Source organism: Mytilus trossulus, chromosome 14, assembly GCF_036588685.1.
Source record: "Mytilus trossulus isolate FHL-02 chromosome 14, PNRI_Mtr1.1.1.hap1, whole genome shotgun sequence".
Lineage (NCBI taxonomy): Eukaryota > Metazoa > Mollusca > Bivalvia > Mytilida > Mytilidae > Mytilus > Mytilus trossulus.
This window is the reverse complement of record NC_086386.1, coordinates 45,452,135-45,465,051: the sequence shown is the minus strand read 5'-3', so window position 1 is coordinate 45,465,051 and position 12,917 is coordinate 45,452,135. Positions and strand designations below refer to the sequence as shown.

At 32.5% G+C, this 12,917-nt stretch overlaps 1 protein-coding gene across 2 annotated transcripts; it reads right to left on the bottom strand.

Annotated features, from left to right (window-relative positions):
• Window positions 1-1,550: 1,550 nt before the first annotated feature.
• On the bottom strand, window positions 1,551-12,644 carry LOC134696763 (protein sprouty homolog 2-like). Of its 2 annotated transcripts, none has more exons than XM_063558697.1 (3): window positions 12,511-12,644; window positions 11,918-12,022; window positions 1,551-2,756 (listed from the first exon to the last, which is right to left on the bottom strand). In XM_063558697.1, exon 3 carries the CDS (start codon window positions 2,683-2,685, stop codon window positions 1,909-1,911), a length of 777 nt encoding a protein of 258 aa, XP_063414767.1. In that variant the 5' UTR covers window positions 2,686-2,756; window positions 11,918-12,022; window positions 12,511-12,644; the 3' UTR covers window positions 1,551-1,908. The 2 variants fall into 2 exon arrangements, with proteins under 2 accessions (XP_063414767.1, XP_063414768.1); XM_063558698.1 differs by having other exon boundaries at window positions 12,516-12,620.
• Window positions 12,645-12,917: the final 273 nt, after the last annotated feature.

Sequence of the window (12,917 nt, the reverse complement as noted above, 5' to 3'; positions counted from 1 at the left end):
ATAACACATAAAACATTATGATTGGTTGACAATGCCTCCAAGAAAGGATAAATTCAACCAATGGTGTAACATAATTTTCATAGAAGGTTATGATTGGTTGACAATGCCTCCAAGAATGGTTATTCAACCAATGGTGTAACATAATTTTCAAAGAAGGTTATGATTGGTTGACAATGCCTTCAAGCAATAGGTAGTTAACCAATGGTGTACCATTGTTTTCACAAAATGTTGTTTGATTGGTTGAATCTTCTAAGAATTGAAATTACCCATATTCTTTAGATTATGAAACAGTGAATTCTTAACAGGCTCTGCTGGCCAATACATACATTTTTGTGCATAAATTATGGGTTTATTTTAGAATGACTTATTTTTATATGGGTGTAGAATTTTTAAGGGGTTAAAAGTAATTTTCTGAAATTGACATTAGACCCATGAGAACTTAAATAAAATACATTAGTAGTATGAAAAGAATTAAGCTCACAAAGAAATATGTTCTTGCCAAAAAAAAAAGAAGTATATAATATTATACATATTTTTGTTACTTATATAAAAATAAACAAACTAAAACACATTTTATGCAACCAAGTAACTGTACCTGAGACTAGATTAGTTATTTAAATCCCTTTTCTTTCAAACAGTGCAGTATTATGCTTATCTGTACATTAAAATAGGATTTGTAACATTTGACTTTAACGAAAAAATATTTTAACGAAAACAATACATATTTGCCCAAATTTCAATGTACAGAGAATCAACTAACCGCAAAAAGCTTTGAATTATTTGTTCCCCTTTCATAAGAAAACCTCTTTTTTTTGAAAGACCAAAAGTTTTTTCTGAAGGGTAGCCTTAGGAAAGGGGAAAGACATGCTAAATAAATGCACCAATGGCTTTCGCAATACAAATCAACAACTATTCTGATGTTTTCTGATTCTTTAAAATAATGACTGTGCAGTTAAACAGATCTTTTCTACATTTAAATTTGTTGTATGAAAAAATAATGCAGATTCTACACTTAAAATGTAAACAACACTAGACAACAATTAAACAAAAAGAAAAAACAACAAATCACAGTATATGCCATTTTGTCAAATTTTTTGGAAATAATTGGATTCAATTTCATCATCACTAAAAATAGATATTCAATTATAATATAAACAGATAACATTTCTAAACTGTCTAAAAAATTGAAAATATTTTTGATAAATTAAAATTTTCAATTAAAAAAAGTTTACAGTACTTCTGTATGATTTAAAAAAAAAAGATAAACATATAAATCAATTTGAATCCATTTATTTTAAAAAAAAATAAACGATAATTTTTCAGTGCATCTTGATGGTCCACGCAGTATGACCATATTTTCAGCCATTTGAATCAGAACTATCAACTAATTTGAAACACAAACTAAATCATTTTATTCTCTGATATGACACTTCAAAAATGATGCAAATTCAATATTCTGGATTTTTTTTTATCAAAGTAAAGTTCATTATAAATTTGAAAATATGAAAAAAGTGGGCTCACCTTAAAATGAGAATCGGACATGTACATTTCACAGTGGTTTCTGAATGAATTTGAATTTGAAAGTATATAATTTGTACATGTGCAATATATACTTATTGGATTGTCTAAAAATTTTGCTAATTTTATTTTTACAAGTGGTAAAGTTTTGTTGGGTGTCAAAAAGAATTTATTGAATTAAAGCCAACGAGGTTTAAGTCTAAGACTATTGTTCACAACGACACTATTGTGTATAAATTAGCCTTGGAAAACAGAAATTTCAAGGATTTATTTCTCAATGAACGTCACATCACAGAAGCTGTTTTGAAAATGCATCATCACATCATGTCCTTCCCCTTCACCACACAGCATGTTAGAATGCAATAGAACAAATACAACATATCACAATTATCACGCACTAGACGAGTCTGATTCAATCAATAATAGTCTTCTAGGAGACTGTGACCCGTTTTCAATTTTTTTAGGTTTGGAGTTTTTTGCACACCGGCAACCTTTCTTCCGACACTTGTTATAACACATTGTGCAGCACTTTAGACACCCTTTCATTGGCCAGTAACAACAGAGACATGGTAGACAAAGAGCCATTAGTGCCATGCACGTCCATCGCTTAACACAATTAGGCTGACTGCAACAAGCACACGGATCAGCCAAACAGTCATAGTCTGCGTCTTGTTCGTCCTTCCCACCACAGTGATAAAACACTGCCTGTACACAACAATAACATGATGCAGTCTCTATACAACATTGTCCACTGACGTGACACGTGTTCCCACATAGCCACTTACTCGGTAACTCCTGTGGATCTGTACATGCTCCACATCGACACTTGTGGCATTTTTTGCAAATAATTGAATCATCCTCCTTTATAACCGGATCCTTTTTCAATGGAGGCGAAACATTAGTCAATGGTGGTGCACTGATAATATGAGTGTTCAAACTGCGTAGTCCTCGCGTTCGGTTATTCTGATTCTCTCGTAGCGTAGAAACAATACCACTTCCCCCTGAGCTGATGGTTTTCAAATTGCCCGGGGGTTTTGGTCGTGGAGGACTGTCTATATAGTCATTTTGAACCCGAGGGTGAGGTCGTATCTGATCAAGAGTTATAAATCCTCCCGCATCAGGAGGAGGTAAAGTTTGCCGAGGCTGTCGAAGCTGACTCGATCTCATAACATATTTGAGTCTATAGTCATATTTCAAGTATTTGATCACAGATTTCAGCTCATGATCTCTCTTTAAATCTGAAAGTAAACAAGAAATAATTAATTAAAATTAGTTTAAAATGGTAGTAATAATTAAATAAGATTTTGAGAATAAGACACATATTTGAGTAAGGCCCATTTTTTTTCTATCTATGCCTGGAAATTAGTGCACAGAGCTCTAGGATTTCAAGAGGGAAAAACACTATTGGAGTGAGGTGTGCATCTGCACTGAATTCATTCAATATCTATAGAGTATAATAAGGTCAAAACATCTGGTAAAATTGGAATCATCTGAAGACATCAAAGAGACAGAGAGCAACACAATTAAAGGGAAACTCAACTATGTACTAAATTGATACACATTGTGAATTGTTTAAAACATCAAAGATATTTTTTTCAAAGTGTAACAATGTTAACTTTATAAAATGTCATTGTGAATGTATAACTCATTACAAAATAGCTATTGGTAAATTCATCATGTGTAACAATTTTCTTAGACTTTAAAAGCATACATTATACAGGGACTGATCAAGCCATTTTAAAAAGGGGGAGTTCCATACCAAGTATAAAGGGGGGTTCCAACTATATGTCCTTATTCAAATGCATTGATCGTCCAAAAAAAGGGGGTTCCAACCAACGGCTATCCCCTGGATCTGCCAATGTTATATATATATGTACTGTTAATTCAGAAATTACTCCCAGGTTTTTATTATTGTGAAAAATGCAAATGGCGCCAGATATATAATCGCAATAATTTAAACTCGCATTTTGAAATTTATTATCTGAATTTTAAATAAAATTTTTGTTGATACAATTTTTTGTATCACAGAAATTAAAATTGTATATCAGCATAAAATGACAAAATCGCAATTATAAATGTACCAATAATTTCTGAATTTATAACAGTATGTCATGTGGATGGATGGATTGTTAACAAGTTTATAAGGGACGACATCAAAAGTTCAACGTAGGATAAAAAACTTAATTCACATAGTTTTTTCGCTGACCCCCCTACCCCCCTTCTTAACTTAATTTGGGAAAAATTAATTTACCTATATGGGTATATGGAAAATCGATTTTAGATTCACAAAACTTGCAGCCATTTTGACCCCCGCCACCCAGGAACTATTTGATTTAAGTTTCTTATCCTACATCGATCTTTTGATGTCGTCCCTTAAAGAGTCTTATATAAATATAACTTAGAAGTTATTATTAGGATATAGGTTTAGCTTCTTTTCAATATTAAAATGTGCATAAGTTTGACTAGTATTCAGATATTAATATTTTTAGGATTATATGTCAGGGTTTGACACCACAAAATCATACCAAAATACATGTAGCCACTTTTTCTGTTATAGTAAAAGGTCTGGTAATAAAATCTAGTATAAAATCAGGACTTCATAAATATTGTTTTTGTTAGAAATTAATAGAATTATCCCCTTAAAAAAAAGCAAGTCTGAGTTTATGTCAGTATAAATACATGCACTTACTAAATCTTGTTTGTTATAAATTCAAATCAAAACAGTATGTTGATATTTGTAAAATTGTTAAGCAGAGATTTGAAATGTTGATACATGTAGCATTTTTTTCAAAAATCTTGATAACAAATTTTGCATTCTGGTTCATAAATGTTTACTTATCTATTGCATCAATAAACCTGTTGATCAAAGCACCCCATGACCATATATTGGTTTAATCTCTTTCATGCATATACAGTCTGATTTTCAAATTGAATGGAGAAAAAAAAAAAAAAAATTGTTAACAAGTTATATTTAGCTAAATCGTGGTGCCATTCAACTGATGTGTAAAAGTAATCTCATTTGTATTCCAGCTGCTGTTACCCAACTATTCGACATCGATTTTCTATTAAAAATTCATACATATATATATATAAAACTTTGTGACTCAAATCGCCCTGCCATCTGCTTGGTACGATCCATGAATTGAAACAATCTATCTCTAGGGCACATGCTGGCAAAAACACTGATGGAGCATTTAACTATTGATCAATATTTATAGTATGTACTTGTAGCTGTATTGTACCAGGTAAAAAAAAAATGTTTATGACACTCAGAAATTTTTAAACTATCTTAGTCATCTAATTTAACAATATTTCAAAGTTTTAAAGTACAAAAACTTTGAAGTTTGTGTTCATTTTGTACGTGAAGGTGACTTTCACACAGTTGGTAACGCTCAATCACACCATAACAGTGTCGCAGAGAATGCATTTTATGATTTTTGCCATTTCATTCCCACAATAAATATCAACCAGAGTCATGTTTTTAGCATGTACATTTTTTTGTGTAAACAGTTTAAATTATCAAACTTGGAAGTTTTTAAGTTTCAAGTGTTTAATAGAAATATCATACTGCAATGTACATCGATCATTGCCAACATGTAGCTATGAATATACAGAGAAACAGAAAATATTTTTTCACATGAATTAATTCAAAAGGAAGGATTAATTTCCTTATAATCATATGTGGCCTGCTTTATATATATATATATATATATACGAGTCTAAATTGAAAACTACGTTCAAACCTATGATTGCGTTGGATAAAAACCGCAATTTTTATATGTGTGCATGTTAAACAAATTTCGTTGTAGAAGGGTCTAAAAACAGCACAAACAACATTTTCCAAAAGACCAAAAAAGTGAAAAAGTGTATTTAAACAAAACGCATGTATATATATATAGATTAGGTTGATCAAACACCAATATTCCCAACTTTAGGTGACCCTGTTTGGGTTCTGTAACAATGGTGTTTAACCCCTACCATTGTGGTATTGGCTTAATCAGAATGCTGCATCCTTGTAGACCATCACAGGATTTGAGTCCAGTGATATTGTTGGCTTTTTTTCAAAACTACCCATACCCTTTTTTATTGGGAAATTTATAATAACCCTGAATTTGACTGGAACTTCAATTTGCAGACCCCCTTTTAAGAGATAAACCCTCATTTGAAATAAGACCCCTTATTATCAGTGATGACACTTAAATAGACAATCAAATTTGCACACATATAGTCATTTTAGGCATGAAAAATGTTTAATGAGTGTTTTTCAGTTTGTATTCATGCACAATTACTACTGAGACTGCACTGTTTGGGGAAAAAGTTGTCTTTTGGGGGAATAATTTTATACTTGTTGTTTTTTCAAATTGGAATTCTTCTCCAGGGGAAAAAGCCTTTATTCTCCGGTAATTAAAGGCAAACAATATCACTGGAGTCACTATGTGTAAATGATATTTTCTTGAATCTTTCACAAATTACTCCAATATATACATGTATATAGTTCATTTATATCAATATGCTTGTGAAATGTGAATAGCAACTGTTATATTGGGAGTTTTGCTCCAGATACACAGATAGATTGGAAGGGAGAGTTCATGTTAAAAACCAGTGCTAGATTTGGCATGCTGTAAAAAAAGGTTCAATCTATCAGTGCAAAGTCTCTATTCAGTTAAATTCCTATTCCAAATTTGAATCACCGTAAATGAGTGGCCTTAAAGAAACCTACCATTTATTTTGTTGTTGGGACTTGTTTCAAATTAATGTTATTTTAATTTCTACATTTCTTGAAACAAGTTTTAGATTGGAAGAGAGAAAAAAGTTTCCAAAAAAATTAAAGAAAAATATCAATGTGACATTGAAATGAGTAAGCATGTTGTTTGATTTTAAAAAATACAAGAATACACCCCCAACCATAAAAGGTAAATTGTGGGTACCTAACTTGAGGGTGCCACTTGGTCAATATTATAAAAAGTATTTTGGCATATGAGTGATTTATTGAATAAGCTGTTTGAAGACAATATATAATTGTAGTAAAGTACATTTTGCCTGTAGAAATTTTGCATACAAGGAAGCTTTCAGATAATGCTTGCAGTATTATACTATAAGAGATATACATCATGTACATGATTATTGATTTTGTCGAAACATTGCATATGAGGCCTAAAATAAAATATTGTAGGTTTCCCCAATCCCGACCGACCCTGCAAAATTGGTGCTACTCATAAAATTTTATTGTCAAAACTAAGTCAAATATTATTTTATTCATTTTGGATTTTCAGGTTTGCCAGATCGTCCGATAATGTTCACGCTTTTTGGAAAAAATTAAATTATTTCCTACCTACCTACCCACACCTGGCTTGGCAGGGTCGGGATTGGGAAAATATTTTAATTTAGGCCTGAGGCGTACATTTTGCCCCTGGATATTTTTGTTTGAAGATATTCCCCAGGACACTTTCTATTCTGACATGTACATGGAAGATTTGGTTATGCTTTTCATATACAAAGTATGTATTATATACAATGTATATATTATAATACATTTCTACGAAAAATGCATATGAATCTAAATGCATCAAAGACAATTCAAATATATATAACGAAGAGTGCAATGAAAGAGAAGGATGGTACAAGAGACAAAACAAAACCCATCTAGTTCCTATTCTTAATTCAAGAAATTACTAATATACATAAAATTGAGAAAGAAGATGGGGAATGTGTCAAAGCAACCAACAACCTGACCATAGAATAGACAACAGTCGAAGGCCACCAATGGGTCTTCAATGTAGCGAGAAACTCCAGCACCTGTGAGCGACCTTAATTCAGCTGGCCCCTTAAAAAATATGTACTAGTACAGTAATAATGGACGTCATAATAAACTCTGACAATGTCTGAATTATACACAAGAAACTAAGATTAAAAGCATACAAGACTAACAAAGTCCAGAGGCTCCTGACTTGGGACAGGCGCAAAACTGCTGCGGGGTTAAACATGTTAATGAGATCTCAACCCTCCCCCTATACCTCTAGCCAATGTACACATGTAGAATAGTAAACACATAACAATATACACATTAAATTTCAGTTCAAGAGAAGACCCAGTCTGATGTCAGAAGATGTAACAAAAGAAAATGAGCAAAATGACAATAATACATAAATAACAACAGACTACTAGCAGTTAACTGACATGCCAGCCCCAGACCTCAATTACACTGATTGAAAGATTATATCTTCATCATATGAATATCATGTATACAGGTACATACATGTACTCCCAGAAAGAAAGATCTGTCATTATTTCATCTTGGTAATGAACTTACTGCAATTGATCAATGTCAATATAGTCCTTAACAGAAACCTAACTGGGCATGTTCAATACAGTTTTGAACATCAGTTCAACTGAGCAAGGTCCTGACAACACAGTCCCAAAGCGAAACATTTACTCAACTGAGCAAGTTCAACTCAGCTTAGAACATTAACGCAATTGAGCAAGGTCTATGCAGTCCCCAACATCAACTAAACTGAGCAAGGTCAAATCAGTCCCTTACATCATCACAAGAGAGCAAGGTCAACACAGTCCAAAACATCAACTAAACTGAGCAAGGTCAACTCAGTCCCTTACATCATCACAAGAGAGCAAGGTCAACACAGTCCAAAACATTAACTCAACTGAGCAAGGTCAACTCAGTCCCTTACATCATCGAAAAAGAGCAAGGTCTGCACAGTGCCTAACAGCAACTCAACTGAGCAACGTCTACACAGTGCCTAACATGGACTCAACTGAGCAAGGTCAACATAGTCCGAAACATTAAATCAACTGAGCAAGTTCAACTCAGTCCCTTACATCATCACAAGAGAGCAAGGTCAACATAGTCCGAATCATTAACTCAACTGAGCAAGGTCAACTCAGTCCTTTACATCATCACAAAGAGCAAGGTCAACACAGTCCAAAACATTAACTCAACTGAGCAAGGTCAACTCAGTCCCTTACATCATCACAAAGAGCAAGGTCAACACAGTCCAAAACATTAACTCAACTGAGCAAGGTCAACTCAGTCCCTTACATCATCAAAAGAGAGCAAGGTCAACACAGTCCCTAACATCAACTCAACTGTGTGAGGTCAACGCAGTCCCTTACATCATCACAAGAGAGCAAGGTCAACTCAGTCCCTTACATCATCACAAGAGGGCAAGGTCATTGCAGTCCCTTACATCAACTCAACTGAGCAAGGTCTACACAGTGCCTAACATAGACTCAACTGAGCAAGGTCTACACAGTGCCTAACATCAAGTCAACTGAGCAAGGTCTACACAGTGCCTAACATCAAGTCAACTGAGCAAGGTCTACACAGTCACTATCAGTTGCTTATGAGAGCTAGGTCAACAGTCAATAAAATCAGCTCAGCTTATATAAATAAAGGGATGTGGTACGATTAACAATGAAACAATGTCATTTTTGAATATTATTCAAAGGAGAAAAACCAACAGCCTTAAAATGTAACAACCACAGAATTACAGGTTCCAGGAGTGGATCCAAAAAGCGGGGGGGGGGGGGTTCATTTTGTATGTTTAGGTCATTCTTATCATGCTTATAACCCTTTTAACTCTATATTTTTAAATATAATTAGGTTGTTGGGACTCATATGCATACAATTTATATGTAAAAGATTTTCTTATGGTCATCCTGAAAAGATCTACATGTAGAGTAAAAGGTAAAACAAATGCATTCAAAATCATGTGTCCATAAATCTTGACTTTCTTTTTAAATGTACATGTACATTTATGTATAAAGCCAAAGATCAGAGCTATATAAATTGCTGATAAACAATTACATAGTACAAATATAAATTGTACATGCATTACAATAAGTACAAGTACCCACTGAATGGATTTTATAGTGGGATTTTTTTTTTAGACATGCATGTATGTTCATGTAGCTACATGTATCCAGAAGAAACTATAAAATACTTGGTTCATCTACATGTATTCTTTTTTCTTTTAAATTCCCATCATCTCAGATTTACATTTACTAATTCATGAATGTTGGTATACAAATTCAAAAAAAGATACAACTGAAAACACATCCGCAACACATCATTCATGAATATATACACATGTACATGTGCATCTTGCCCCTGTAGACAGATTTTGATAGATTCATAGCGTGTCATTGTTGAATATTAATTCATTATTGCTTAAAAACTCATCCATAAAATTTTGAAAGTCAAAGGTAGAACATGTTCCATTAAAAAATTATTATTCAAATTTTCTACTGACATACATGTACATGTAGTACATACTTTTTTCCCCCACTACTACATGTACATATAAAAGATATTCCTTCTCCGTATTGTTTTCAAAAACACATTTTGTATAACATAAATGTTATAAATAGTGATCATGAGAAATTGTAAAATTATTTTCATGGTCATGTATAATGAAAGATGTTCAGTACACGTACATGTATGTAGTATAACATCTTCATGATTTTTAATACATTTGTTGATGTTGTAAAAATATGAGATTTTTTTTCCAACAGGAGAAGGGTAATGCCTTTACAAAACAAAAATATCTTTTCACTAGTACAGCACTTTGATGGGCAATTCTTTTGAAAATGATACATGTATCTTATAAGTGTACATGTACATATGTTTAACATGTTTTTCTCTGTTAATATACACACTCAGTACTAAAAATTTGAAATGCTTAGACAGAATTTATCAGTTTTAGACAAAATGTCAAGATATACAATTAACAAATTGCATTATCAAACATGGAAAGATTTTGTCTGATGGAATAAAGTTCAGTCACATACATGTGTGTTAAAAATTTCAATAACACTAGTTTTTGAGAATGTGTCCTGTTATTGTTTATATTCTTTTCTGTCCAATAAAATCATGAATGTTCAGCTGTATCTATTTTGTAATGAAATGTTCAAATCTTTATGAATTTCTGCCACAACCTTTTTATCTTTACAAATAGATTTGGTATTTCCTGTCCAGTCCAGAGGGTTAGGCTGCATGTAACCAATATAAGCTACATGTATGACCCATTTAATAAAATTTGAAATGTAAGGAGTATAAGTTAACAAATTAATTTTCGGTCATATTTTTCCAGGTTTCTAAATTTTATATATAATAACTCCTCCTGATTAGGTATAGGATGTATTTGCCAATTGACTTACAAGGGAGAAACAAACTTCAATTATAAATCAAGCTAAATTTCACTCAGGCCTAGAAAACTAAACCAGCCCGCACTAGCCAAGTATGTTTACAAACACAAGTGAATAGCGCCAGGGTTTTAGCTGTACTGTTATTTCTTGAAAAAATATACTACAGCCATTCTCCCAAACAATTTCATCCACGAATTTTGATGGCGTTGTATTGCTAATTCTTCAGTTTTGTTTGTTGTGTTTCAAAGACATGATGTTCAGTTTTTTTTCGTTATTTTTAATTTATTTGACTCTTAGGTTAGAATGTCCCTTTTGTATCTTCACCATCTCTTTTCTGATGTAAAAAAATACCCCCTCCCAGGAACCCCTATTGAAATAATGGGGATTTTTCTTTTAAATCTGGTCAATATACATTTATTAAGGTGAGATTTACAGAAAGGTGGCAGGATTTTTTAAAGGATTAATCTTAGCATCTTTTCAGAAACACAAGAAATAATTTACATGGAGGGTGTCTGTTTCTTTCTGCTCATTCATTTAATCAAAAACTAAATACTGCCACTTTTTTTTTAATCCATGCAGTTCTTTTTACTGGATTTATGATTGATCTTCAGTGTGATGAAAACCTTACATTAAAGATCAAGTGAACAAGTTCATCACAGCTATTTATATGTGCCACATGATTCATTAAGATTTTTTTTATCTACAAAACTTTAATGATTTCTAATAAAACTAAGTATGATCTGACACTGACATTTTACTACATAAGGTCAAAAACTGTCAGAGCAAGAGGACTGGGGGATGTCTTATAGAAATAGTAGTTTCTTGAACTTTAATTCTCCCTACATTGAAAATCAATTAAAATTCATTCTAAGTTCTATTGCATGTATGATGCCAAAGTTAATACATATGTTCAATAGCCATCCAAACTCCATATGCATTCAACCAGTCCAAATATTTTCTCAATTAACAAATGCTTTAAGAATTCACAGATATCTCGGAATTCCACATAATTTATAACCTACCAACAGACATTATTTTTACAAACTTCAACCTGACTACACATGCCGAACCCAATATATTCAACTAATGAATTGGGATTCAATATACAGCTTAATTCAATCATTAAACAACGGGAGCCACAACTTCCGTTTTTTTATAATGTAATCAAGTAAAAGTATATTCAAATTATATTAATTAACAAATAAACAATAGGATAATTAGCATTAATAACAATTACCTGTAATTAGTGATAAACATCACAATAAATCCAATTTTATTTCTCACACGTCAATCTTAAATCCATTCACAAAACTTGTGTTTTACACGTTTATAAATCCAATCTCTGAAATCATAGAAAATGAAGAAATAATTTTACAGAATCCAGTGAAATAAATACAGGTCGATCACATAAATATAATCCACATATGTTTCTAGAGATTCACCCTCTTTATTTTATTGAGCCTACTTCCAACACTTGACTATAATCCGGTAGAAATTGTAAACCATCCTTTATCGGAAATTCTCAAAATCCGTTCGAAAGTCAATCCTATAAATCACATTTACGTGATCAACAAACTCACATGCGAAAAAATCCTTGTCGAAAGTATATTCCCGCTCAGTAAAACATCACTGCTTCAACTACCGATACACGATACACATAATTTTAGCCGCAGCCAGCTACAACGTAATTATGAATGAACGAGAAATGGACCGGACTTTTCTCACATAAAATCTTCTGCACGAAGAAGTTATTTACATCCAACTATTATCATGCATTACATATTTGTCACTAGCAATGTTTTCAAACTGTATTTTTTGACAAAATCTTACCTTACACATGAAAAATCCCTATTTGGCTATTGATTCGTAACCCAACACGTTGACCTCTTGGAACAGTCTACTCGTAAATTAGCGTAGGGGAGAACAGCATAAACACGTGATCTCATTTCATTCATTCATTCATACGTTGTGTGTACTAAAATCCGAACCATAAACAAGGTATTTTCGCATGAATGAATATCTATAGAAATAATTTTCAATAGCATATTGATCTTGTCCAATCGCTTCAGCTTTATGATCGCACAGCCATTTATCAATGAACGTGGATCTCAGGCAGCAGATATAAATTGTTAAACGGTTGACCACAGTACCCCGTTCAATATTAAAAGAAGAGTTCATTGCCAGTTAGTTATATATGCTTGACAGTTTATTACGACATATCAAAAATCTATTTTTTA

Bases quoted from the DNA above. Each gene is read 5' to 3' on its own strand.
- LOC134696763 (XM_063558697.1), bottom strand. From the start codon at position 2,685: ATGAGATCGAGTCAGCTTCGACAGCCTCGGCAAACTTTACCTCCTCCT.